At 41.9% G+C, this 27,246-nt stretch overlaps 1 protein-coding gene and 1 long non-coding RNA gene across 2 annotated transcripts in view; one reads left to right on the top strand and one right to left on the bottom strand.

Moving 5' to 3' along the window:
- FAM124A (family with sequence similarity 124 member A) overlaps nucleotides 1-19,505 on the bottom strand; it is a 39,449-nt gene extending 19,944 nt beyond the window's left edge. Inside the window, exons 1-2 of the mRNA XM_021376711.1 lie at nucleotides 19,356-19,505; nucleotides 8,279-8,310 (exon numbers count right to left, since the gene is read on the bottom strand). Coding sequence (XP_021232386.1) covers nucleotides 8,279-8,310; nucleotides 19,356-19,429 — 106 coding nt within the window. The 5' untranslated portion in view covers nucleotides 19,430-19,505. The remainder of the gene's footprint in view (nucleotides 1-8,278; nucleotides 8,311-19,355) is intronic.
- Nucleotides 19,596-26,929, top strand: LOC110387950. Its single transcript, XR_002432754.1, has 3 exons — nucleotides 19,596-19,822; nucleotides 21,346-21,395; nucleotides 25,819-26,929. It is a non-coding gene; the product is annotated as an uncharacterized LOC110387950 (long non-coding RNA).

Raw genomic sequence — 27,246 nt, 5'->3', positions numbered from 1 at the left:
TAGCGCCTTTGAGTCAGAACTTGCCTTCCCAAGTTATTATGGGAAAGATTTACTTTTTTATCTTCTCTCTTTGGGCTTTAACATCTCAGACAGATGTCTCAACAATTTTCAGGCTGTTTTCATCACTGTACAAGCTGAACTTGGAGCATGAAAATCTTTCCTGCAACCCATTGCTCTGGATGAAAGACTCACTAAACAGCTGCCTAGCTCCTTGTGGCTTTCTGGGACAGCAAATAACACTTCCACACAGAGAAATACAATCTACACCACCTAATAATCAAATTCAACTTTCTCTGAAAGTTTTCCTGTAAATTTTTTACTAGAACTGTGCAGTACTTGACAACTCAGTGTACATTAAAGCTTTCCTGTGCTTCTGAATCACATCTGGAAAAGAGAAAGAGGAAAGATTTGATTATGTGGTTTTGGCTATGACTATGTGTGCCTAAAACAGGATCTAGAAAAAAAGTCAGGTTGTCATTCATAACCCATTTTTTTTCTTTATAATTTCTCCAGTTTTCATCTGCTGTGCCTATATGACAGGAAAAAGAACTGACTGGATGTGGTAAGAAAATAACATACAATGGTGATATGAGCATCAACTGAAGTAGAGTGCTGATAACTCTGGTCTAGTAATTGTGTAGGGTATGCTTACACTCCTTCAATACTGAAACTCAAGCTAGCACTAAGCCAGTAGGAAGTAATTCAACCATGGAACACACAGTTGGGTGTGTGCTAAATGATACTAAAGAGTGAAACGCGGATCTTAACCCAGAACATGGGTTTCTTGAACATATAAAGAGGAACTTCAACTTTTACATGTGGCTTGTGGTTAACACCACATAACTCAGAGTCAAAAATCAAATCTGATTTGATTTCAAACACACTTCCACAATTGTTTGTGCACGCCCTTACATATGACAGTGTCTCAGTTCTTTTAATTGTACCTTTAAGGGCATATGTTTCCCCTTTAATTCTTATGTTTCTAAATAACCATATGCAGTAAGACCATCCTTAACATATCTCCCTACAAAAGCAGCACCCTAACCTCAGCTTCTATAAAGGTGAATGTACAAATAGCAACGTTAGCTCTGTATCAGCATCTCCATCATGGTTCCCAGGCAATGGTACAGCAGCAGTGATGAACCCATGCAGTACCTAATACAGGACAGGCTCCACTGGCACCTCCTCGAAGACAGGAGTGGATGTTTGTGGATGAAGCTGTGACGTTGGTGGGCCTAGGAGGGTGTGCAATTAAGTTGATTAAACAGTATGTAGTGGAGATGGCAAACTAGGGATTGAAGATGTTGCTGGCCTGCTGATATTGCTCTGGGTAGATCACCCCAAAAGAAATATAGGAAATTGTTTTAACATAGCAATATTTCTTTTTCTTTTTTTCCTTTGTACTGTGAGGGTGGTCTTTCAATGGAAGAGGATGCCCAGAGAGGCTGTGGGGATATTCTGAATCTAAGCAACCTGCTCTAACTGCCCCTGCTCTCAGCAATGGGCTTGGACCAGACCATCTCCAGTGATGCTTTCTGACCTCAGCTTTCTGTGATTCTGTGCCATATTTTTTAGCTTACATTCAAGCCCTTGCTTCTTCACTGCAGGATGATAAGCACTGACACCAGCATGCTTCACACAGCTGACTACTGCCACGTGGCAAGTAGTAGTAATGATCCTGGCTGCCTTTGCACAGCCACGGCAGGCAGCAGCATGATACGGACTAGGCAACAAATACAGAAGCTATGCCCCGTATTTCCCCAAGGAGCTGCCACTTCAGATTTCACCGCTATAAAAAACAGCTGAATTTGCAACATTGGCACATGCTACAGGCTAAGAGCTCTACATGGTTTGGGCCCAATTTCCAGTTTCATTTTACCTTACACTTTGATTTGTATTCTTTTTATAACACCTTCTGGAAATACAGCATGACACTGGCAACCCCACCATAAACTGGTCTTAATATTTAATAGAGCCTGTTGCCAGCCACTGTAAAATCATCTCAGTTCTATATGGAAACAATACTATGGTATATATTCATATTGCAGTAAAATAATATAGTTATATCCTTACACTTATTGCATGACAATGATTGGAGAAGTATACTGAAAATATACCCAGTCCAGAAGTGTCTGGGACATAACTGGTTTCAACTAAATGAGCTTAAAGCACTCAACTTCATTACTATTTTTTACCTTTCTGACAGGTTTTTAGAAGTCCAAATGTAGCTCACCCTCTTCCCATGCCTGGCTAGTTTTCACTAGCTTTAACAGTTGTTAAGTGAAGGGAACCAGATACTGAAATGAGACATGAGTAGCAGGAAGCCATTTCTTCACATGCTATTGTTAGAGGATACCGATAAATCTGCACAGTGCTATAGGTCCTTATGCTCCTGTAGCTCCCATTATCTTTGCAACCAGGAAGGCTATTGTCTTTAGTCCAAAGCTCCACTAAATGCTATTTTGAACATGATACGATCCCTTGGTCTCTAGAGTGTTTGGTAATAAAAACTTTTAAGAATTAGAAATGAAAGAACAGTGTCCTGAAGACACTGACATTTCTCTCCTGTACAAAGGACCTAGTCCTTTGGCTGGATATTACACTTTTTTTTTTTACATTCAGGGGTACTTTTTCTCCTTACATTTCCTTCTGACAAGGTTACAATCTAAGAAATCAAACAGAGATGGAGGAGTCAGATTCTTTTGTGGTATCATTAAGACATGGAAGTCATGAGGGCAAAAAAAAAAAAAAGAGAAAAAGAGAGGGAGCAAAGAAAAGAGGTAGCATACTATTGTATGCATATGGGATGAAAATGGTGTAAAAATCATGTCTTGGGAAGCTCTGGGCATGGAGGGGACAGGTGGCCTCATACTGACTTCTCACGCTCTGATAGATGACATCTGTACCTGAGAAACTCTTGCCAGGTTCTCAGGATGTAAGCACATGCAAATACTGAATTTTCACTGCTGATGTTAATCCTGGGGGCAGCCACCTCACCGCAGGGTTCAAGGTAGAGCTGCTCAAAATGAAAGCAGATTGGTAGAGCACTGAGTCAGCAAGGGATGGTAACACAGCCTGGGGACACCACAACAGCTTACCTCAAATTCAGGACAGCACTACTTTTTGGGCAACCGTTTTTTTTTCCTGTTTGGAAACTGTGACTTGACTGCATGCCATTAACTTGCCCTAACTGCGATTTATGAGAGTTGTTAGGTGTCTGGGAATAAGTCTGAAGGAAAAAGCATGGATTTGGATATGATGTCTTAAATGAATTAATGGCACATGCACCAACATGAGGTTTCAAGGCTCTTTTCATAAACAGCTTTTTCAGTAATGCTGGAGATCACTTGTTCCCCATAACCAGATCCAATCTAATGAGCCAGAGGTGAAAAAAGCTGAAGGAGTAACAAAAGAAGAATGTTACCCATTCTGTTATGGCCAATTTAAATCAATTATCTGAAAGCAGGACAGGAGAAGGAAGAAGTATTGGGACTGGGAAACATTCTCACGCAATTGTCATTCAGGAATCAAAATCTACTGTCCAAGTAGGGCAGTCTATTTCAATGCACATCTTTTGTGTGGAGGTAAGATTCAGCCACTTCCACTGCCATCAAGAATAGCAGAAACATCACCACTACTGTCCCACACAGAAGGCTGCAGTTTTACAGATGAAAACTCCAGCTACTTGCAGAGAAAATACTGCAAACACAGCCCAGGTGAGCTGATACAGGTGAAGCCGACAAAACATTGATTCAATCCCAAAACAGGTATGTGAATTTATACTAGCATACAAATGAATCAAATACACACAGAAAATGAGGTGAAGGTAAATTTAGTGAAAAAAGCAACATGCTTGGTAACCCACATATTTGTAAATCTGCCAAAAGAAACTGTCTTGTGCTTATTTATTAGAACCATGGGTTCTAATAATCATAGAATCATAGAATTAGCTAGGTTGGAAAAGACCTACAAGATCACCTAGTCCAACCATCCACCTACCACCAATAACCCCACTAAACCATGTCTCTCAATGCTATATCTAAATGTTTCTTGAACACCTCCAGGGACAGTGACTCAGCCACCTCCCTGGGCAGCCCATTCCAGCGCCTGACCACTCTTTCAGAAAAGTAGTGTTTCCTAATGTCCAGCCTAAATCTCCCCTGGCGCAACTTGAGGCCATTCCCCCTCGTCCTGTCACTAGTTACAAGACAGAAGAGGCTGACCCCCAGCTCACTACAACCTCCCTTCAGGTAGTTATAGAGAGCAATAAGGTCTCCCCTGAGCCTCCTCTTCTCCAGACTGAACAATCCCAGCTCCCTCAGCCGCTCCTCATAAGGCCTGTGCTCCAGACCCCTCACCAGCTCCGTTGCCCTCGACATGGAAAACATGCAACATGGAAAAAAGTAATAATAGTCTAGCTCATAGGTGGACGAACACAAACCATCCTAAACTACATCAGAAGTACTGAATTATTTCCTAACTGCTAAGTGAAAGGCAAGGGAGCAGAGGAAGGTGAATAACGAGCTTTCCAACAGCAAAGCACGTGGGTGAAAAGCTTCTTTTACCTTGCATGACATGAAACACTGTGTTGCTACACGGTTTTGGTATCTCAAATGTTCTACAATCTGCTACAAGCTTATGCCTTTTCCCACAGGGCCAGCTTGTGTGTTTCATTTATGACTTAGCAGAAACAGCACAAAGCGTACCTAAGTAGTTCCCTACTGATTGCCTAGGTGAATAAAGTTGACAGTGAAAAAAATGCCACCTATCTTTACAGTTATTTCTAGGACAACCTGGTTAAACTATCCCCCAGATCTGACTAAATGTGGAATATTTAATGTCACAAACCACAAAAATCTTTCTTCAAAATGCCTGCTTTTGGTTTGGGTCTTTCTGAAGCTCCATTATCATAAAAGCGAAGACTGCACAGAGGAGGAGGTAAGCAGGTTCTATAAAAGCCTTCTCCCTGCTTGAAAGTTGTCACTGAAATGTACAGATCAAAGCAACCTGAAGGTAATTACAGTGTTGATGTGCAGAGACTGTTCCTTACTGTGCTGACCAATACTAATTAACTGTCTCTTTGTGATTCCAGCTACCTGTATCCAGAAGCTGCCAATGGTCTTTACATTTTTGTGTTATGCACTTTGGGTAAAAGTCTCTCCTGTGTTTGTAAAATGTCTAGCACAATTGCCTCTTATACACGATTAGGGATCCCTAATGGTAATTGAAAACAGTAATTGTAAAGGTAATTGAAAATATGAGCAAAAATAAGCTTATCGCATTTGCTAGATTAAGGAAGAGCACACCAGTGGGCAAAACACGCTACTGAGATGAAGCACACCTACTGCTACAGAACAAAGGAAAAAGAGGGTTACGCACATTAGAATTCAGAAAAGGAAAAGAATGTCAGAATTAATTTAGCACTTATCTTCCATGAAATCACACTGCCGAACCTTTCAAAGCCACAATGCCTCACAACCTAGCATCCAGCAGGCAGGTTTGCTTGGACTATTTACTCTGCTCAATAAATAGGAATGGGAAAAGTGGGCCATAGTCACCGCAGCAACAGTCACAGCAGCATGGGCAATAAGTGGCCCCATTTTCCTAGAGAAATTAACACAGATGCTCTCTGCAAACTTCTGCATTCTGTCCCAAAGTAATTGCTATTCAAAACACACCAATGATAGACAAATGCTGCGGTGAAGAGCATTCTTTGGTTACCCAAAGCTGGAACGCTATGGCAAAGAACAAAAGGACTGAGATACTGCCTGAGACCAAAGGCCCAAGCAGCACATGAGAGAAGCCCCTGATCTGGTGAATGTCTCCCGCAATAACTGCCTGGGGAAAATTAAATAAAAATTAAATAATTCCTGTACCGACTGCTTCTTCCATTGTCACAAAGCAGCCCAAGAGATTCACTTCTGACTTGGGTGAGTCTCCTCCTGCAGCTTCAGGGTTCCCATGGGCCTTGGCACTGGTTTGTTCAGCTGCTGTCCTTGCAGGGAGCAGTGTAGGCATCTATTGCTAATTCACCTGCCAAAGCTTTCCTACCCTTTCCTTGGGCATGTCTGTGCAAAACCTTTGTACAGAGGAGCTTACCCAGAACTTCACAAGACAGAATTATTCATGTATTAAATGCTGAAATTGGATCCTTGTTGGCTCCAGAGAATAAGACTTCTGCAAAACCAAATGAACTTGTAATGCTCCTAGTTCAGATAAGCTCCACTTCATTAGAACAGGAACTTCAAATGAAGTAGCTGTAGATAATGGAGACTCTGCTTTTTAACATGATAGCTTATTTTGTATTACCTTAGGTCCTAATGGCACCATGGATTACACTGCTTCTGTACTACAAGTGATGCCATTTTCTGAATCTATCTTTTCCCCAAATAAGTTAAAATGGTTAAATCATGGTGTTTTGTTTTTTTTTTTTAATATATCTCTTCCCCAGTAATCTTTTCTTCAAATGCATTATGTACTCACTGTCTTCCAGCCTCCAACACAAAAGCACTTCTATTTTACTTAACTTCTTTTACATCAGTGTTACTGTTTCTCTCTCACTGTCTGACCAAAGTGACCACACAAACACCACAAAGTGCAAGGCTAAATACTGCTACTTGTGAAGTCGTAACAATATAATTTGCTTTGGAAGCAGAAAAGAAAAAGAGACAGCCCTGTCTCCTGAACTTCTGCGTCTATACTGGAATGATAAACATCCTTGTACTGACAAATCACCAGAGCTGAAATGCAACTGTAATCCTCACATATTCTGGACAGCCTTGGTCAGTGAGACATCGAGGTGACTACACTCATCATGGAGAACTGTACCTTCTGTACAACTAAGCATTACACATGAGAACAGCTAATTAAAAAAAAAAAAAGAAGAATTACAAAATTAATGTTACCTTTATTTATAAAATACATAGCAGCCACACCAAAACAGTAAGGGACAAAACCTGGTGGGAAACAATTTACTTTCTCATGCCTTGTCTTCTGAACGTAATTGCCAAACAAACATGTTTACTAGGCAGCCCTAAATGATTACTCAAAATCGTGATTTGAGGGGAAGGGCACATACCTGGGATAATCAGTCAAATTCAAAAAATACAAAAAAAGAAAAAGTTGTTTGGTTGGATTCTGCCTCTCAATCATTTCAAGAAGTCTGTCTTCCAGCGGGAAGCCAGAAACGTATTTAAACAACAATGTTTAGGAAAAAGCTGCATTGAATTCTTTTTCTCAGATGTATGCACACACACAGAGCAGATGGGGAAAAGACAGCAAGCTCCCTGCTAGTCACATCAGCTCAGGAGCCAGACATTATGAATACTGTCTGATCCAGCACTTGCTGAAATCAATAAAAGCCCTCCACTGAAGATCATGGAAGATGGAAAACAAACTCTCTCCATGCTTCAGCTAGAATGTGTGAATGAAAAAAACAGACAGCTTTCTTCTCCTCTGATTTTCAAGGTGCATAAAGATCCAGATTATAAAATGCAATTAGTCATCTCTGAATTCTTGATTTGCTTACTTGGCATAAATAAAATTGTAGTCTATGTGTGTACCAGGGACACAGGTATCATCTTGCACTGTATGCAAATGTAAGGTACAGTATGTCCTACAAGTAGGAAAATGGTTTGAGTGGGAAGATAGAGGACTGAAAAAGTGCTACTTGAAATTGCTTTAACAATGCCATTTTGCTTTGGTGAAAAGAGTAAGAAAAATAATCCAGATACTAAGATAACCTTTAATTATTTTAAATTTAATATTTAATTAATATTTTAAATAATTTAAATTAAATTATCCTAAACACTTAGAAAAATTGTGACACTCACTAGAGTATCTATCACCTTCGAAATCAAAGAAAACCTTCCTAGGATTTGTTCTCAAGTACTTCCTTCGCATCAACTTGCAATAAGCATTCAGTTACTTCTGCATCTCCCAGCTCTAATGTCATTCATCAGTACAGACTCATTTGGTTGCAGGACCCATTCAAATTGGTCAAGTCATATTAACAGATTTTTGTTCTAATTTTGCCTTGTATTCGTATCACCTCTTATATTTATAACTTTACACATGGCTTGTATTTTGGTCATGAACATCCAGTCAGCTTAATTTATATGCTGCTTCTAGACATATATCCAAGAAGAGCAAGCATGAGGGCCTTACTGTGTCAGTATAAACTCCATCATAACATTAGATTGACGTTAATAAATAGTAGCAGTCAGAAAAACAAGAAGCTGAGATTACATTACAAAAAAAGTCTGAAAGTTATACTCACTGCTGGTAGAGGACATGCGGCTGTACTCAGACCTGCAAGACATGTAAAAGAGATCATTAAAAATGTACCAAAGTTAATTCACATTGCATATTAAATTGGTTTAGGGACCATTTGGTTTTAGTTTTGTTTTTCACTAAGGCAGTAATAACTGGAACAAGTTTTGAACATGGCCTAAGAAAAAAAGGTGTTTTGTATGAATTTTGAAAAAATTTATGTAAAGCACTGAGTTTTTTTTAGGAATGGAAGTGGCAAATCATTCTACCACACTTCAGGCATAAAGATAGAGCTTAGGAGGCTCTCTGAGGAAATAAACAGGCTGCTTCAGACACAGGTTAGGAACAAAAGTCTACGTGATTTTGACTCTCTTCCTCATTTTTCTTCTAAAGCTGTATTTTTTTAAAGAGAATTCTATTTGCAAAGTAGAAATTTTATTGTTCTTTGGATACAACTGGCAGGGCAGACCAAAAGAGAGAACTGAAATGTCAGTATTTAGATTATCATAGAATCTTTCGAGTTGGAGGGGACCCGAAGAGGTCATCTGGTCCAACTCCCCTGCAATGAAGAGGAACACCTACATGTAGATCAGGTGCTCAGAGCCCCGTCTAGCCTGACCTTGAATGTCTCCAGGGACGGGGCATCCACCACCTCTATAGCCAACCCGTTCCAGCACCTCAACACCGTTACTGTAAAAATTCTTTTCCTTATATTCTGTCTAAAACTCCCTTGTTCTAGTTTGAAACCATTTACCCTTGTCCTGTCAGAGCAGGCTCTGCTAAAGAGTCTGTCCCCTTCCTTCTTACAGCCCCCCTTTAGAGACTGAAAGGCCGCTCTCAGGTCTCCCCGCAGCCTCCTCTTCTCCAGGCTGAACAGCCCCAGCTCTCTCAGCCTGTCCTCGCAGGAGAGGTGTTCCATCCCTTGGATCATTTTTGTGGCCCTCCTCTGGACACGCTCCAACAGATCCATGTCTCTCCTGTACTGAGGACTCCACATCTGAATGCTGTACTCCAGGTGAGGCCTCACAATCACTGAGCAGAGGGGCAGGATCACTTTCCTTGCCCTGCTGGACACATTATAAAGGTTTTTGCTTTAGGAAACCTTTTCCCTCTTCAAGACATCTCTCAGCAAAACCATTAGCTACAGGTTGTACTTCAGTGCATATGGGATTATCCGTGAGAATGTTGTAGAATCACAGAATCATAGAATGGCTTACGTTGGAAGGGTTCTTAAAGATCATCTAGTTCCTGCAGTAAGCAGGGCTGCCACCCAGCAGCTCAGGCTCCCCAGGGCCGCATCCAACCTGGCCTTGAGTGCCTCCAGGGATGGGGCACCCACAGCTTCTCTAGGCAGCCTGTGCCAGGGCCTCATTGCCCTCTGAGTTAAAGATTTCTTCTGAACGTCTAATCTAAATCTCCCTTCTTTTAGTTTAGTGACATTTCCCCTTGTACTATCACTATTCACCTGTGTAAAAAGTTGGTCCCCCTCCTGCTTATAAGCTCCCTTTAAGTACTGGAAGGCCAGAATAAGGTCTCCCTCGAGCCTTGTCTTCTCCAAGCTAAACAAGCCCAAATCCCTCAGCCTTTCTTCACAGTAGAGGTGCACCAGCCCTCTGAGCATCTTTCTGGCCCTTTTCTGGACCCGCTCCAACAGCTCTATGTCTTTCTTGTGCTGGGGGCAGCAGGCCTGGACACCGTACTCCAGATGGGGCCTCAAAAGGTCAGAGTGCAGCGGGACAATCCCCTCCCTCTCCCTGCTGGCCACTCCTGTGTTGATGCAGCCCAGGATACTGTTGGCCTTCCAGGCTGCAAGTGCACACTGCTGGCTCATGTCCCACTTTTCATACACCAGTGTCAGAGCTGTTAACTATTTTGAGCAACAGTGCAAATAACTTTGCAGTTATATATAACGCCAAACCTCTGAAAGCCCTGTTCTGTGCTGATTAAGACTCAAAAACATGGTCCATTTGTTTCCCAAAGATTCAGAAATTCTGAAGCAAAACAAATATGCCAACACTGAATACAGTGTTTTTTTTAAAATTCATTTCCAAGTCCCTACAGATGACTTCTGAGTGTTTGATTTTGGAGTTCATTCATAGACCCTCCACTCCCTTACTCTCCAAGTGCCCCAGAACAGACCCCACTCCTCATAGCACTCTGCCACTATTACCCTCTTGCACACACACCCTGCAGTGTCCTGATCATTACAGGCAAACTGTTCAAAAGAACCAAAACATAGTTCTTGGTTACAAACCTAACTTCTTGTTTTATTTAAATAATTGCAACAAGTTTGCAATATTTCTTTAAATCAAAAAAGCATGTGAGCCTTGACTCCTAAGATACTTGTCTGGATATGCTTAGATACCATCTAAGCATATTCTCAGGATACCTTCACAATCCAGGCTCTCAGGTATCCAAGGGAATAAAAGCTATAAATCTCCAACAACTATAGCAGTTGCTTTGGGTTCTGATATGAACTTATCTCTGCAGAGGAAACAAAGCAAAAACTGTCATCCCTCTATTTCGCAGTCCCATGCTTAGAACTCAGTAACCTGAAGGTCAGATGCTAAGACTGCTTGTTCAGGTGAGGAGGTGCACAAGGAACTACCCCATCCTGAAGGACCAGTAAAAAATGACTCCCCTTGAATTTTTTATAATACCCGTCCATACCTCCTGCCCAGCATCTCCTTCACAAATAAAATGTCATCTCTCAACCACACTCCCCCCAGGACCCCAGTACAGCTGGGAAAGGTGGAGGTAGTAATGGCATGGGCAGAGAGGGAGATGCTCTTCTTTCAGCTTCTGAGGGGAGAAGACCATTGCAGGGGGTGGTGCTGCATGGGGCATAAAGCTGTGGGCTATTTTCAGAAGAGAATCGTGTGCCTATCATTTGGCACTGTGTATATTTGGGAGAATGTTAAAACTGTAACACAGCCCTCTTCACAAGCCCAGAGGCAAGCAATATCCATCCAGCTGCCTCCAAGCGTCCCAAGTATGGATTCATTTAATCTGTGCTTCTGTTTGAAAACAGCCTGGGGCTGTCCCTGCATGTATCTGTGTTCAATAGTTTGTAGCTAATTCTGCATGAATCTGCATTGCTTGTATTTCAGATAGGAGCAAGACAATGCTTCGTCTTTTGCTGACTGGAAGTAGAAGCAGCTTTCTGTTAACTTCACACTGTTATTTTATTATCCCAAAGTGCTGCAGGCGCATTACCGAGCACGGAGAATTAATGAGTCCCGAACCAAGGAGCTGGCATTCTGTATACAGGCAGGCCATGAAAAATGAGACAAGAGGAAAAATAAAAAGATGGGGAGTGAGAAGGGAGGAGACAACATTGTGCTCAGAGACTAATTGCATAGATGCATTTTAATAGGCTTTAGAATTGTACTGGGGGCCTTCTGTAATTCTAATATGGTTCAAGCTAATATTTAATTCATGCTTGTTGCATAACTGACATACATGGATTTCAAAAAAAAAAGATAATTAAGCTCAAAGGCTTATGTCAACCTCAGATGCCAAAGTAAGAGCTGCACTCTCCCTTAGCTCCACCTATGGTCGATAACGAGACGTCTGAAGTGTGTCTTTCCCTTAATGTCATCTGGAAATGATACTGTAGGACCCTCAGCTTCATGCCTAACACCAAATGGCATGAATATGAGTCTCTCTTTGTACTCTCAGGACAAACACACATTGCCTTTTGTCCTCCCTCTGACTCCTTTCCTTCCCAGAATTTATTTTGTCTTGAATATAGCCCTTATGAGCAAAAATGACAGTGAGTAAAATCCTTAATATTTTCAGCACATTAGCACAAACCACTCAGATTCATGGTGTGTAATGGTTAAGTGACTTATAAAATATAAAATATTTTATTCCTTATAGTCATTTTTGTAGGATACTGAATTCTAAATAGACTACAGAAATAAACAACTCCTGAGTCACACGGACTGTCTGGACACAAAGCAATTTTGTCCCTTCCCATCCTTTCCATCCCTGTTTTAAACACTCAGGGTCTCAGATCCTATCAGTTCCCTTTGGAGATATTCTCCCATTAGGATAACTCAAGAGAAAGCACTCTCTGGCTTTAATGGTAAAAGACTGGAGCCATATTGCCCAGAGTTTCCCAAACAATTACATGGTCTTGCAACTAGCTATTTCCTCTGTGCTACTGATAGATATTACAGTTCAGATAAAAGGAAAGAAACATTCAGGACAGAAATCAAACAAACAGAGGACTTTTACTTTTACAGGCACATAATGAGGAAAAAATGATCAAAAAGGACTGTGAAACAGTAGGAGGTACTGAAAAGGAGGGCAAAGAATCTATGCCCAATGGTCAGCCCAGCAGCAAAGAGGAGCTGTGAACATGTCAAGAGGCATTAAAGAAAGAATGCAGAAGCTTGAGATAAATGTGGGACGAAGATTCCCACCAGAGCTGTTGAACGATCAGGAGTGTGTATTATCAGTGAGCATAAGACCATCCCAAGCACAAAAGATCCTAAGTAGGCCTTCGAGGTCAGCCTGCATTATTCATTGATGATTATTAATACAAAGCCTTAGAATACTCAGGAAGGGGAAGCAGCCCGCTGAATACCAGTAGTTTCTAGCACAACCAGAAGTTTCTGAGTGTAATATATAAAAACACTGTAAGCCCATTTATTTGGGAAAGAAGAGCAGCTGTGTTATGTCTCTGCATCACAGAAAGACATCAGCAGGACAACAGTGGTAACATCTATGCTAATAAACAGATGTGCTCAGAAGAACTGTGTGGGATCGAGGCCAACTGCTGTGTAAGTCTGCACCTGTACCATTAAAACCTCATGCCTTCCAGCCTACTAAGTGGTCTTCTACCAGCAGCCACCAACTCACATTAACATGATGAAACATATTTACAAATCCCACGGGAGAACAAGATGGCTCCATCTAAACTGATGCCATCTACCATCTTAAATATCCAACAGTACAGACAACCCTGTCCCAGTGCTCAGGAACACCCTCACATGTTGTTTAATGCACTAGTATAGCCAGAAGTAGAGCTTCTGAGCCAAGCAACATCTCCACAAGGCGGTCTGCTGTGTAGGATGAACATACCACTCAAGTTATTTTAACAAGACGATCACACCTCTCCAGTTATTTTAACACTATGCTTTGCCCAAGTTCTCCATTGCCAAGACTCCTAAATCTCCAGAAAAAAAATCCACCACCCTGTAAAGTTTACTAGCTCCTCTGTTGTCTACATCCTTAGCTTACCTACAACTCATGGTATGGTGCCTGCTGTAGTTGCATTTTTTCCTGCCTTCTCTACCTACAGTTGTTTCATATTTCACCATTCCATATAAGAGCTGTATTTAACAGCTTCTTTGCCTTTCCTCCCTCAGAAATTGCTCCACAGGGCATTCAGAAGGATTTTATAGCAGTTCAAGCACAATGTGTGAGTCAGATTTAGGTTTGCAGTCTGTCTTGGGTTTCTTCTCACCAAATTCCTGTGGGTCAGATTGCAATCTGTTTCACTAATATCAATCCAACTCAAACCCATTACCTTCCTTGTACTTCTACTTGTGCAATCAAGCTGACTGCAGTGAAATAACTGAGAGAAACTCCTCTCAAAACACCTTGCTCTGGATTCCCAGTGGAGTGATGAAGTCAGAGGATGGATTCCCACAGCTCCGCTTATACTCAAGAGCTTATTTCCAAGAACTATGTTTGAGGGCCCATGTGAGAGACATCATCATCATCCACATTGTCATTGTCATCATCATCACCATTGTTGTTATCATTATATCATAGAATCATAGAATCATAGAACCACAGAATGGCTTGGGTTGGATGGGACCTCAAGGATCTTCAAATTCCAACTCCCTGCCACAGGCAGGTCTGCCAGCTGCTAGATCAAGTACTAGATCAAATTGCCCAGGGCCCCATCCAACCCAGCCTGAAACACTCCAGGGATGGGGCATCCACAGTCTCTCTGGGCTGCCTGTTCTAGCATCTCACCACTCTCTCAGTAAAAAATATCTGAATGATGCATTGCTTCTAACCTTCCAAAATGCATCTGATGAGGCAGGATGGAGGGACAGAGTCATCCTCTTGGGGTTCTGCTCCTCTTAGCCACAGTTAGTAGAGAGGAATCTCATACTGAGACCTAGCCATTGTGGGTATCAGTACAACTCTCCTGCCCAGCAGAATGTAACTGATGGTCTGTTTTGATATTGCTTTCAGTGCCCGGCCCCAGTGTGATACACCAACAGGTCTACCTACCCATAGGTTCAACAAAATAGTTTCATTCAACTTAAATCTGATCAGAAATGGTGTTTCAGCCCAAATTTGTGAGAAAATACTCAACTTTACATTGCTTGAATGTGAAATGAGACAAATTGTATAGCTTGACATATCCAGAGTGATGGATATATAGGAAGTGAAGCTTTCAGCAAAGAAAAAAAAAAAAAAAAAGAAGGCCCCAAGGTAAAAAAACCCAACAGCTTCAAAAACAGGATTCAGCAGGAGTAGTTTGTATTCCTGAGAGTTTCTCACAACGGGATGAAATATGTGACGGGAAACTGACTTGTCATATTGAAGGACTACCATACAGATGACAAAGTCTTAAGAATTGAAACCCTTTAAGTTAGAACCATCTGACAGTGACATGTAAACAGCAACTCCTCCCCAACAAATAAACAGTTCATCTACTCATTTGATAATTTAAGCAGCCCATTCTCACTGAGGACACACATGAACTACAGTATTCTTAATATTTTTAAGTGATGTACACCCTCTTTTTCATAGACTGCCCTGTCTCCCATTAACAACTGTATTTTCTGTTTTAGAGTCTCACAAAGCTTACAGAATTGCAACAAAATAAATAAATAAAAGAAAAAAAGATTTTTTCTTAATCTGCTTAACAGATAAGTAAAAAGAGGCTCAGAGAGTTTGTGACTGATCCAGTGTCACGCATCCAGATAGGGAGAGAGCTACAAGGAAAAGCAGTGAATGGGTATAGCACACCCAAGAAGTTAGAACAACCTCTGTAGCAATTAATTTAGGGAAGATAGACACAGAAGAAAACAGAAAGAATGGATCAAACCCCAAGACAATAACCACAACTAAGCAGTAATGGATTTTGTTAAATATACATTCCAGATAGCTGTTGTGTTGTACAGAGTCCAAAGCCCATGCAATCTTTGGTTTCTCTAGTTTGAAAGGTATTACTCCACACACCTTTGAATTGTTCCTCGGCAGTCTGCTGCTACCAAAGAAGCAGTATAGCTTTCCTTCTTCCTAAAACTCATCACATACTCAGCATTTATCTACCAGTGGATGAAGTCTGCATCATTAATAAAATCTCAATTTTTAAGTTAGTAACTTACACAGAAAAAATCTTCTTCCATACTTAGGTGTATTGGGAAGGGAAGATGTCAAGTTTTCCCACTTTCTCTAAAAAGATGAATAAATCTTTTGAAGTACAAAAGGAAAGGCTCAAGTTGCAAAGTCAAATCATTCAAAAGCTCCAACTTTTCAAAACTTAAAATGAATTCTAAGTGAGGAAGGGAAAAAGGGAGAATTTAGGTAAATTTTGGCACTGTTAGCAGGCTAATGATTAAAGTGTGAAACCTTTACAGCATCAGCTCTTAGAGCTGTCTGAGGGAGCACATGAAGTTCTGCTGGGAGTTGTCCCATATACTGAAATCATTAATGTCAGTGATCCCACTAAAGTGTTACGCTAATTAAGGTATATAAACTTAATAAACAGGAGGATGTATTCCTGTTGGAGCAATTCCTAAACACAGCTAATGGACCTAACAAAAATCTAGGAATCAAAAAATTTAAGGCTTATGACTTAAGACTTTATGTCTGAAAAATGACCTGTTTTCCACATTTGTTATGCTTCCCTCTGGATATCAGTCTTGAGAGCAATGAATTCAACTGATGCTTCACCACGGGCATCAGTGACAGCAACAATCTGTCTCACTGCTTCAAAATGGTATGCCTAACTACTTAAAACACTGAGTTTGTCACTTTGGATGTTTCAGCCCCTAAAATCTTACCCCCGCTATTCAGAGTAAGGATAGTGAAATAACAATATCCACGTGGTTTCTAAAATCAAGAAGATTGAACAGTGTTGTTTTCTGCACCTCATTTTAAGCAGCTCAAGTATGAATCTTCTGTCGTTTTTGCTTTGATTTTGTCCCTTTTCCTTTAATTGATCAGTTCTTTAAATATTAAGATCTCTCCTCCCTTCAAATTCTTCTAGTTGTTTTCCCTTCTCTTTGCTTTCTAATCAGACCACCTTTCCTCTCAAAGGACCCTTTTCTTCTTCCTAAAATGTCAGGTCTTAAAAAGTACAGAACCACTGCCAAAATTATTACAGCAGCAAACTCTTCGTCTCCCATACTCCTGGGCTAAAAGATTTCAGTAAATGAAGTAAGTTTTTTTACTAGAAAGCTCCAAAATACAGTTCAAAAGAAGGTACACTTAGCACATATAACATCCCTTAGATCAGAGATGGTCAAACACTTTCAAATCTCATTAATAAATAGCCAATATAAACTAATTGGCTTACACGTTCTACTCACTTTATTTAGGTACTTGACAACAACAGCTCAATCCATTCTGATTGGATTCAGTCACTTAAAACACACTATTTTTGTTCTGCGACCTCTTTGCCAACCCTGTTTACTGAGGCAAATGCAGTAAGAGGGAGATATTTTCCAGCAGATTAGGAAAATGAAGGCTTAAAACTGCAAGTGAGCTTTCCTGTAGCTGGAAACCACAGCGAAACCTAAAGAGACAAACGGAATACTTGATGTATGAGACTGGCTTGTTTTTATAAACAGCTTCCATGGCACAGGCTCCATATAGGAGCTCACACAACATTACGTACAATTATTGAGATGACAGTGGCTTGCAGCGCCTGGCTTCACTGCAGTCACTGCACACTATTGTTCAGAGGCAGACAGGGAGCACTTGATGTAAGCCTCTTACTGAACCACTCTGGCCACTCTCTCTCCTTATGCTTTCATAGGACTGTGGCTGAGCATCAAAACAGTTAATATTATTTTTAACCGTTGAGTAATTAGAGAAAAAGGGAAACAGCTCAATTCAGCAATTCAGCGATATCTATGATGGGATCGAGACAAAGCAAAAAGCAGATCGTTTGGTAAGAAGAAAAGGCAAGTGCTGGGAACAGTTGGTTTGCTGAGAAAACCGAAACATAAACATTGTGAAAAAGACATATGCAAAGTGTTTCTCAGACTAAGATAGCTGCTAAACAGAACTAAAAATAATAATTGACATGCAGGGACCTACTGCTTTCCAAAATAAACACCTTTGCGAAGCACTGCAGCTATTAATTGCCATATGTCCCTGTTAAAGTTTCTCAGACACTCTTGAGCTGAGCTGCACCTTCCAGTGTCAAACCAGTGGCAGGGATGCTTCATAAAATCAACAACTTCAACATGTCACCAGCATCAGGCATAAGCAGCTGTCATGCTGCTCACTGCAGTCTAAAGGCTCACATCACCATCTGGGGCAAATCCTTCTGAGTGCCCCTCCTGAGGAAATGCAGGTTTTTCTGTTCTGGATAAGCACAGTAAATTAAGAGTGACTTGGCCCATCAACGATGCTTTGAGTTTTGAACCAGCCATGATTATTTTGTCTTCCTTTTACCCACATTCCCCAAAGATGAACAGAAAAGCTGTAGTCCCAAGAATTAACAAGGTGTGGATTTTTTGTCCTTCAGTTCAGGTCTCATAGAATACTCAATACCGCAACTATGTAAGGTGATGGAGAAAGTCCTTAGCTTCTCAGACCACAGAAGAAATAAAAACCATATGTTTGAATTAATAGCTAGATAAATGAAAGAGATTGCCATATTTCCTGTCTGCTTTTTTTTTTTTTTTTAATTGCAATACTGCTTCTTCAGTTTGGGTGTTGCACACCTGACACCACTCTGCAAAGAATTAGCTTTACAGTTTTGTTACACTCTCAGTCTCATGCACCACCAGCACAGTGCATCCTTGTGGGTGCTTTTACTTACCAGCATCAGTCTGAGATCAAGATACTGTCTTTCTCCCTGTATTTCAGCATGTGCTGCTACAGTAGTAATAAGGATGAAAGTCAACAGGAATAGGAAGTCTGCCTGACCTCGATGATCCTTGTGGGTCCTTTCCCACTTGGAATATTCTATGATTCTATGACATTATGCAAAGGGAAGTACCAGTGTGTATGCACACCCTTATCCCCATGCAACAGGGTAGAAACAGAAGAGATATCCCAGACAAGGAGCTGGGAGAATACAGCTGGAAGAGAGGGAAGAGACCTGGAAGAGAACAGTGTTAAGGGATTTGTCCTTCTGGAGCCAGAGTACAAGCACAGGCTCGCTGCTGTTCCCAACAAGGTGAGCCAGCAGCACCATGTGGGAGAGCCGCATAGAGTTTCCTGCTGTCCTGCAGAAGTGGGAGCTGTACAAATATCCCATGGAAGATCCCTGCAGCTCCGGGATCTCAGAAGTCACCCAGCTCACAAGCACAATGCACCTCTGGCTGTTGGGTCACGGATCCAGGTAAAACCTCTGTTCTCCCTGACTTACAGGACACTTGCAGGTTGGACAACTACCTGCAAAGTTTACAGCACTTCATAGGTCGGTATGGTATCATGACAACAGCAGCCTGGATTCAGGACAGCCACAAATCTAAGCTCCTCCGTGGCTCTGCGGCGGTCCCTCCCGCAGGAGCTGGCTCTGTCCGGTGTCACTGCCCCCAGGAGGGCACGCTGCCGGCCGTCCTCAGCACGGGAGGGAGGGATGGCTCTGGGAACACTGTGGGGCTCCATCTGAAAGCCCATGGCCACAGCCTGGCACTATCCTCCTCCCCACGCGTACGCTGAGGGGATTCTTCCCCATCACCCGAAGGAGGAGCCCTCCCCGCTCCCCAGGGGATCCCGCGGCGGGGTGGAAGGAAAGCAGCCCTCAGTGAGCGAGGCTCGGCCGCCGCGTACCGGCGCACAAAGCCCTTCCCCCGGCCCCGGCCGGCCAACAAGTGCAGCCCCCGGGAGAAGGCAGAGCCGCCCCGGCCCGGCCCCGCTCTCACCCGCCCGTCTCGGCTCCCGAGTCCCCGCAGTCCTCCTCGCCGCCGCGGGGCTGCTCCTGCTGCTGCTGCTGCATGCTGCCGGCACTCGGCTCGCTCCATGCCCGCCGCCGCCGCTCCGCCGCCGTCTGTGGGAGGCGGTAGCTCCCGGCTCTGGCCCGCCCCGGCCCGCCCGCACGGGGCTCGGGGCCGCTCCCTCGGCCCGGCCTCCCGCCGCCGGGCCTCCGCTGAGCGCCGCCGCGGGGCTGGAGGCGGCTGCGGCATGTGCGGGGCGGGACGGGCTCCGCGGCCTCCCTTCTGCCGCCGGGCACTTGGTGGCCGTGTTAGCTGTGGTCGCTTTGAAACTGCACGTGGAGAGTCAGGGGAAGGCTGTCCGAGCAGCAGTAATGTTGAGAAAGTGATGCGGTGCAAAACCAGTACTTGGAGTGCTTCCTGTGTAGTCAAGGCTACCAGCAGTCATACTCAATGAGGTGGGACTGCAGTGAGAAGTTCACAGATCACAGCACGGCTGAGGCTGGCAGGGCCCTCCGGGTCCCTCTGCCCCAGCCCCTGCCCCAGCAGGGACACCCACAGAGCAGGGTGCCCAGGGCCACGTCCAGGCGGCTCTGGGAGATCCCCAAGGAGGAGACCCCACAGCCTCTGGGCAGCCTGTGCCAGTGCTCNGGGTGCCCAGGGCCACGTCCAGGCGGCTCTGGGAGATCCCCAAGGAGGAGACCCCACAGCCTCTGGGCAGCCTGTGCCAGTGCTCTGTCACTGCACAGCACAGCAGTGCTCCTGGTGTTCAGAGGAACCTCCTGTGCTCCAGTTTGTGCCCATGGCCTCTGGACCTGGCACTGGGCACCACTGACAGCCTGGCTCTGGCCTCTAGCACCCTCCCTCAGGTATTTATGGACATTGATGAGACCCCCCTGAGCCTCCTCCTCTCCTCTGGCCCCAGCTCTCTCAGCCTTTCCTCACAGGAGGAAAGGCCCTACATCATCTTGGTGGCCTTTTGGTGGACTCTCTCCAGTATATCCAGGTTTCTCTTTTACTGGGGGGCTCAGAACTGGAAACAGTATTCCCGGTGCAGTGTCACCAACACCGAAGAGAGTGGTAGGATCACCTATCTGCAGTCAGCTAGTAAGAGTAAGAAGTGCTGTGTTTCCATTAGTGCTTATTTAGCTGACTGCTTGTACAACATTAGTGTCCCCCATACATTTGTGCTTGCCAATGGTGCGAGTATACAGTTATGGATACTGTATGCATTAGCTGAAATGAAGAATAATATATCATTTGAAGGGCTCATACAGGGCACAGTTCTTGCAACTGTTGTCTCTAAATATTTGTGCCCATGGTTCTCTAAAATAATCTGTACATAGGTAGGAGTTCTGTCAAATTAGAGGAATGTAGAACAGCTTGAGAATAGCTACAAAGTTGATGTTATCATATTATAGGAGCAATTTGTAGGAGCAATATACCAAGCCTAGAACTGCTCACTGTGAAATTGGTGGATTCTCTACCAGATCTTGCTGCAGGGTTTATATGCAGTCCTGTGGCCACTCAGCATCACAGGTCAATCCACCACATCTGCAGTGGTCTTTAGAAGAAACTTTCAATCTCTACTGTTCATCAGCAATTAGGAAAAAAACATACCGTTGTATAGGAAATTTGGTATTTAAACTGTTTGAGTATCTGACTTGATTTGCATGCTTGTCATTTTGAAAGTGGTAACAATTTTTCTTCAGTTTATATGAAGGATTTCATGTAAATGTTGCAATAAATATAAGGTTTTAGGTATGGAATAAGCCCCTTCATTTAGAATACTTATTTGGTCTTTTCCCAGGCAAGTTACTTGAAGTTAGTTGGACAAAATGCTGTAAAAAAAGTACTCATACATAACTGTGCTGTCCTTCAGAACGTGTGGAAAAAACTTCTGTCCTTCGTGACTAGTGGACTTTTGTCTAAAGCACATTTACTCACATACATAAAATGAAATGCGTACAATTTCTTCTAGGATTGCGACCAAATTGCTGTGCTTTCAACTTGTCGAGTCCTCATTTTCAGGTAAGAGGCCTTGGTAAGTTTTCAGATATTGCATGTAGCTAAGTGATTCACCCAAGGAAAGAGATTGGCAAAACTGATGCAAAAATTTAGCGTATCTTGATTCCCAGCTTGAGCCTCTATTTTGGGAATAGCTAAATATTTATTCTTCATCAATTGCGATGGTGATGGAGGATCCTGAGCCCCCAAAGGATGTGATCAGGAGACATTTATATTATTCTCTATTACCAGGGCTGAGCAGACCTTGTTGTCACTTAGACTACACACATCCATTTATTTAGTTAATGCAGCGGCATTTAAAAGCAGATCACTTCCACTCACTTTTAAGCATGATTTCAAAGTGAAATAAATTAACTGTAGCCACTGCTGAACTGATTTAAGATGTAACCAAACCTCCTTAAATATTTAGAAATAGGTTTAGTTAAATGGATACATTTCTGTACGTTAAATTTTAGGTGGTCAGCTAATAGATCTTTTCCATCTCTGACTTTTATTATTCTAGTTAGTAATGTTTAAGCACTGGCATATGAGAGGATCTGGAACAGATTTTATGCTGCATTTAAGATTAATTTATCCCATCTGTCCCAGAAAGGGAAAAAAGAATCATTCTAAGGAAATATATAATTAAGATAGTAAGTAAAACTACCGCAAACTCCAGGCTCTCTTATTTATACACTTGCCTCATTTAACTCTGTTTTATTCTGTCTCTCACATAACCGTGGTGAAAAGGAGATTTTTCCAAGCATTTCAGAGATTTTAATTAACGAGGTGTTAAGTCTTAGCCTTTCATTAGCTTTTCTGTGTTACCAGTGCTTCACTTTAGGTTCTCTGTATGGTCTGGTGAAAAGAGAGGTTAATTTTTAATGACTTTCTTTTACTTATGTGGCTGTGATATTGATTTAAAGATAAGGCAAATAAGATAAAGATGATATTAAAAGTATTCCTGCATTAAAGCCTCTCATTACAAAAAACCTAGTGGCAGTGCTCACAAAATATCAGCAGAAATCTTCGAAGAAACCAAGGAAGTAAAACCTTCTTCTGTTGAAACCAAAGTGACACTGGGGATATACAAACTTCCTCCTCATCGCACTGCTCTGAGCAACTGAGAGCAGGGTGTGGGAGAGGGCTGGCTGCAACCAGATAAAGGCAGAGTGGAAAGCTGAAAGCTGAACCATATCACATCATACACATGCTAAAACAGAAGAGGAGGCAAAGCATCAATTTCCCTGATGGATCCACACCTGGATTCAGATTTCAATCTCTTTTCTACTCTCTGCCTGATGGGCTATCATCTGTCCTGCAGGAGCTGGGAGGATGGTGTGCATGCTGAAGAGTGCAAGGCTGGCATTCTAGCCTAAAAAAGACTGAGTAAAAAAGAAATGGCTGCACTGTGTTCACATGCATATGGATGTCTTGCTGATCGGGGTATCACGTATGGGATATCTCTAGCCTCTACCATGTATTTCCTTCTGTATAGTGGCAGAGCTTTACTTCAGGGTAGAGAAGGAAAAAATATGTCCCTTCTCATGTAACTTAAGTTCTAATGCAGGGGCACTCTGCTGGGAAGAAATGTCCTCAGTGTGGTCCTTTTCATACAGCAGTTTGGCTTTCTTCCTTTTTGTGTGTGAAGTTCCAGAAGAAAAGTGTCAGATGGCACTGCAATTCCTTCTGGCATTATACCATATATTACCATAAAGTCCTTATAGTTTTTGATAGAAAGAAAAGTCACCTTGCTTAGAGGATTATGGACTGCTGATAAAGGCAAAATAATAAAGGATGGGATTTTACTTCCTGACTACAATTTTTCAAAATAGACTGTACCCATGCTTGCCCCATTCGCTTATCTCAGTCTGTAGGCAGAATCCTGACTCTAATACAAGATTCTGAACTCCACTCCTGGCACTTTCCATCCCATTTTAGGTGTTGCAGTGAGGAACTTCTCAGTTTACATGATCTGGCCTTTGTAGAAAAGGTTTCCTCCTTCAGTGGTCCCAGAAGAAATAAGCGCTCTGCAGGTCAAGACTTTGTTAGCATTCGGCACTGGACTTAAGGCGCTGGGTTGTGGATTAAAAAAAAATAAAGACGATAGCAATTTTGGAAGGAGGAGGGGAGTTACAACTTGGCATGTGGTTCTGTCTTCATGCTAGGTCAGCCCTAAAAGGCTGACTTTCAGACTGGTAAATGGTGCCAAAATATTTGTGGCAGTTTCTCACATAGGCTATTGGGTTGTTGGGGTTTTTTAAGGGTTATAGTGAGGTCAGGTTCATTTGTGGTAGGTCCCAAGCCAGACACCCAACCTCCTAAAATTCTACAGTTCTGAGGTAAAATACAGCTAGGCAATAAAAAGTTGTTTCTTCAAAGCACCAGCAAGGGTTTTCAGTGCAGTTTAAGGGAATTTGGTTCCCAGGTTCCACTACTTTAATTTTCATTTGAAAACCCTAGTATGCGCACTCCTACCAAAGTTCACAGTAAGCACAGAAAATATGTATTTTATTAGCAAATTGCTCTTTTTTAACTTGAATTCTAGTGCATTACATTTTTTTTATTGAAAAAATTGTAGCACTCAGTAACAACTGTTATCAAAACCTGAGTATTTGAAGTCCTTTTCTGCATCATCCCAAAGCCTAGGGCTCAATGAGAGTAGAATACAAGGGGAGCAGAAATGCACCCACCACTGTGCAAGCAACCAGCTGGAGTTCTGAACCTGAAGACATTGCTGTAGCTCTCATGTTGCACATCATCCCATTCAGCCCGATCTTCCCTGTGGATTAAATCAGTGGGTTTGCTGTCTCTAGGCTCAAGGAGTAGCTACCTTCTACAGCACTGTGAAGGGATCTGGAGGTCAGGTCATGCAGCTGAATTCCCCTTTTTCTGGTCACCAGTTCCTGCAAAGAAGCATCAAGTTCAAAGCAAGGACAGGAGCTTTCAGAAACCATTTGTGCTACACTGCACCTCTGCTTTGGTGCTCCACAAGAGAGAGTGCATCAGCACAGTCCAGCAGGCAACAGACCTTGTGTCAATTTTCTGAGGTCATTGAGACAGCTGTGGCTTCTAGGGAGTATCTAGAGCTTTTCACATGTATTCAGTGTCACTACCCTACTAGGAATGATCATAATATTGACAAAAGCACTGCCATGCTGGTAACCATGACGACTTCCATTGAACAAGTTTTTCACAAAATAGCATGTTTTACAAGGCAGAGGAAACATTTACTTTGAAGTATCACTTTTGTACCCACTGGTGTTCAAAGAGGAAGGACTGAACCCCTATGGCAGCAGTAATAAATATTATAGCAGCTTTTATGTGTAGACACTTCTGAAGGGAAAAATGATCTTTGGGGTTTTTTTCCTTCTATTGCATCTGGTCCTGACAGTAAAACATTTTATTCTGGAAGGCACTTACATTTAAAACACTGTTGGATCTCCAAGGGAGATTTTATTTCTGAATTGCTTTACCACATTTTAAAAAAAATCCAGTGTTGAATTACCTGTGACTTAAATTTTTAATCGCAAGATTGCTAATCAGATGGGCTTATTAGGTTTAATATTTTTATTGAAACTCTTAATTCAGTAATTGTGGGATTTATTAACCGGTTTATCAAGAAAACATCAGGAGAACCTGCTTAATGCATAATCTAAGCCACAGTAAACATCACAAAGTAGATCACAGAAATAAAGCTTAAATAATTTTTCCCAGAAGATATTTGTGTCTGCTTCCACTTCTGACATCTATAAACAAAAGTAGATTCACGGATGCAGAGGGAAACATTAAAGTCTCTTTTGCAATGGCTAATGCTGCAGCAGATCCAGCATCCATTCGCTGTGTCTTGCTGGGTGTGCAGACTTCCTCTCTCCTCCCTCATTAGACTGAGTCTATAACTATTCCTTTTACTGGTGTGGTGGGAGAAGAAATGTTAAAATATCATTTTGCTCATGTGGACAGTAACCTTGTATACATGATGCCTCTACCTGTGCTAAAAGCAGTGATGTCCAGTGAAGCATTGTGAGTCAAGAACATTTTGCTTCAAAGGCATCATCTCTAGTGATCAGTGTGGGGAGAGGCAGGTGGGAGAGATAAAGCCTGCTTGATATAAATGTCAGCTTCTGTTAAAAATTGGCAAGGAATGAAAGCAGAGTCTTGTACAGAAACCATGAAAATAATTGGGACTTACAAGGAGGAGAAATGTTTCCCCAAGGTATGGGCCAGATACTTCTTTAACAGATACTGCTACAAGAGATCTCTTGGAAAAATAGCTACTTCCACAGGCTAATAGGTAAAATATTTATAGGATGAACCTAGGAAATATTATGCATTTAAAAGTGTTTACTAAGCAGGACAAGCTTTTGCGAGACAGATGGAAATGAAATGGAAAACATTATTTCTAAACTTACTCTTTTTCTCTGTTGGTTACTGGATTTTTCCCCAGAGTTGTGTCCACACATCTCTCTAGCAAATATATCCTTGGCCAGTCTTTAGGAGAACCAAAATGAGCAGGAGAAGGATTCCAACCACTATTCCCACGGCACCTGAAGTGTAGCAGCTAAAAGAAAGACAATAGCACGTGCAAGACACTCTTAATCCAAATCCCAGTAATGGAGTTACATGATAGTCTGCTGCCTCTTGCCTCTTAATTTATAAAGGATCAAGTGGTATTAGAGGCAGTCAGCCATGCATCATAAAGTGCTTATCACGGCGTGTCAGCATGTAAAAAAAAAAAGCCAATCCACAGAGAATGGGGAATAAAGTCATCATCTCTTTATCTAGCTGTTCATGGGAAAGCTGGTCATCATATTCTTGTCTGTGAGGGAGGAATGTTGTTTATGCTCAAAGAAATGGTGTGTGACTTTCATGAAATGGTTTAGACATGGATTCTGGGCAAAATAGCAATGCATGAAATCAATGAAACAGTAACCTTCATTGTCTGAAAATACACTGGTAACAACCCTCTTTCTTATTTTCTATCTGCTCAGCAAATGGCACTAATAATTAAAATGTTAAATTCAATTTTGAGCACATACATCTTTTATACCCTCACATATATGCGTGTATTTTGGCATTTCCAGGACTATTTATTGTGGCCTATTACTGCATAGTATTATGTAGATCTGCATTCTATTATTTGGATATGCACTACAGACAGTATTCTGTATTTCTAAGATCTTATAAATTGTTTCTTTTTGTCTATTTTCCATGATAATACCATAGCTGTAAGTGCTACAAAAACCCTTAAGAAATTCTGGAGAGCCAAAAAAAAAGAAATGTATTCAGTCAAAAAACTTGTAAAAGTTTTATCCTGAGGCTATCAAAAGAAGAAGCAAAATAAATGATTTTAAGCACTTGCCTTTGTTCGAAGAATGGGAAAAGAAGTTTTACAAGTTACTTCTGCTTGTCCAGAAGTTGTTCCCAGAACTGCTCTCCAGAAGTTCTGTGCCTAGTTAATGATTCAGATGCCAAGTTTATAAACTTGGAATTTATCAAATAAAATCTTATCCTACATTTAGTCCGTCACTTTCAAGCCTATCTGTTCTGTGTTAGGTATCTACAACCCTCTTCAGGATCCCACATAAAACTCAAAAGATTTTCAGAACTTACTGGGCAATGCATACTCAGCCTTCCTTAAAAATTGCATTTCTTTTATTGCTCCAAATATGAGCCATCAATTCAAATATTGGTTACAGAGGATAAGGAAGGTCTCAAGCATGTAAGAAAGGATGGAGTAATTAATAAAAAAGCACAGAGGATCTTCTTGCCATCCAAGGTTATAACATCCTTTTATTTTCTTCCCTTTTTCATCTAAATTGTCATCGTTTGTCCTTCCTTTTTTGTCTCCCCTGGGGAGATTAGTTTTCTAGAA

This window comes from Numida meleagris, chromosome 1 (assembly GCF_002078875.1).
Source record: "Numida meleagris isolate 19003 breed g44 Domestic line chromosome 1, NumMel1.0, whole genome shotgun sequence".
Classification (NCBI taxonomy): domain Eukaryota; kingdom Metazoa; phylum Chordata; class Aves; order Galliformes; family Numididae; genus Numida; species Numida meleagris.
The sequence above is the reverse complement of the archived record's forward strand: the minus strand, read 5'-3'. Positions and strand labels throughout refer to the sequence as shown.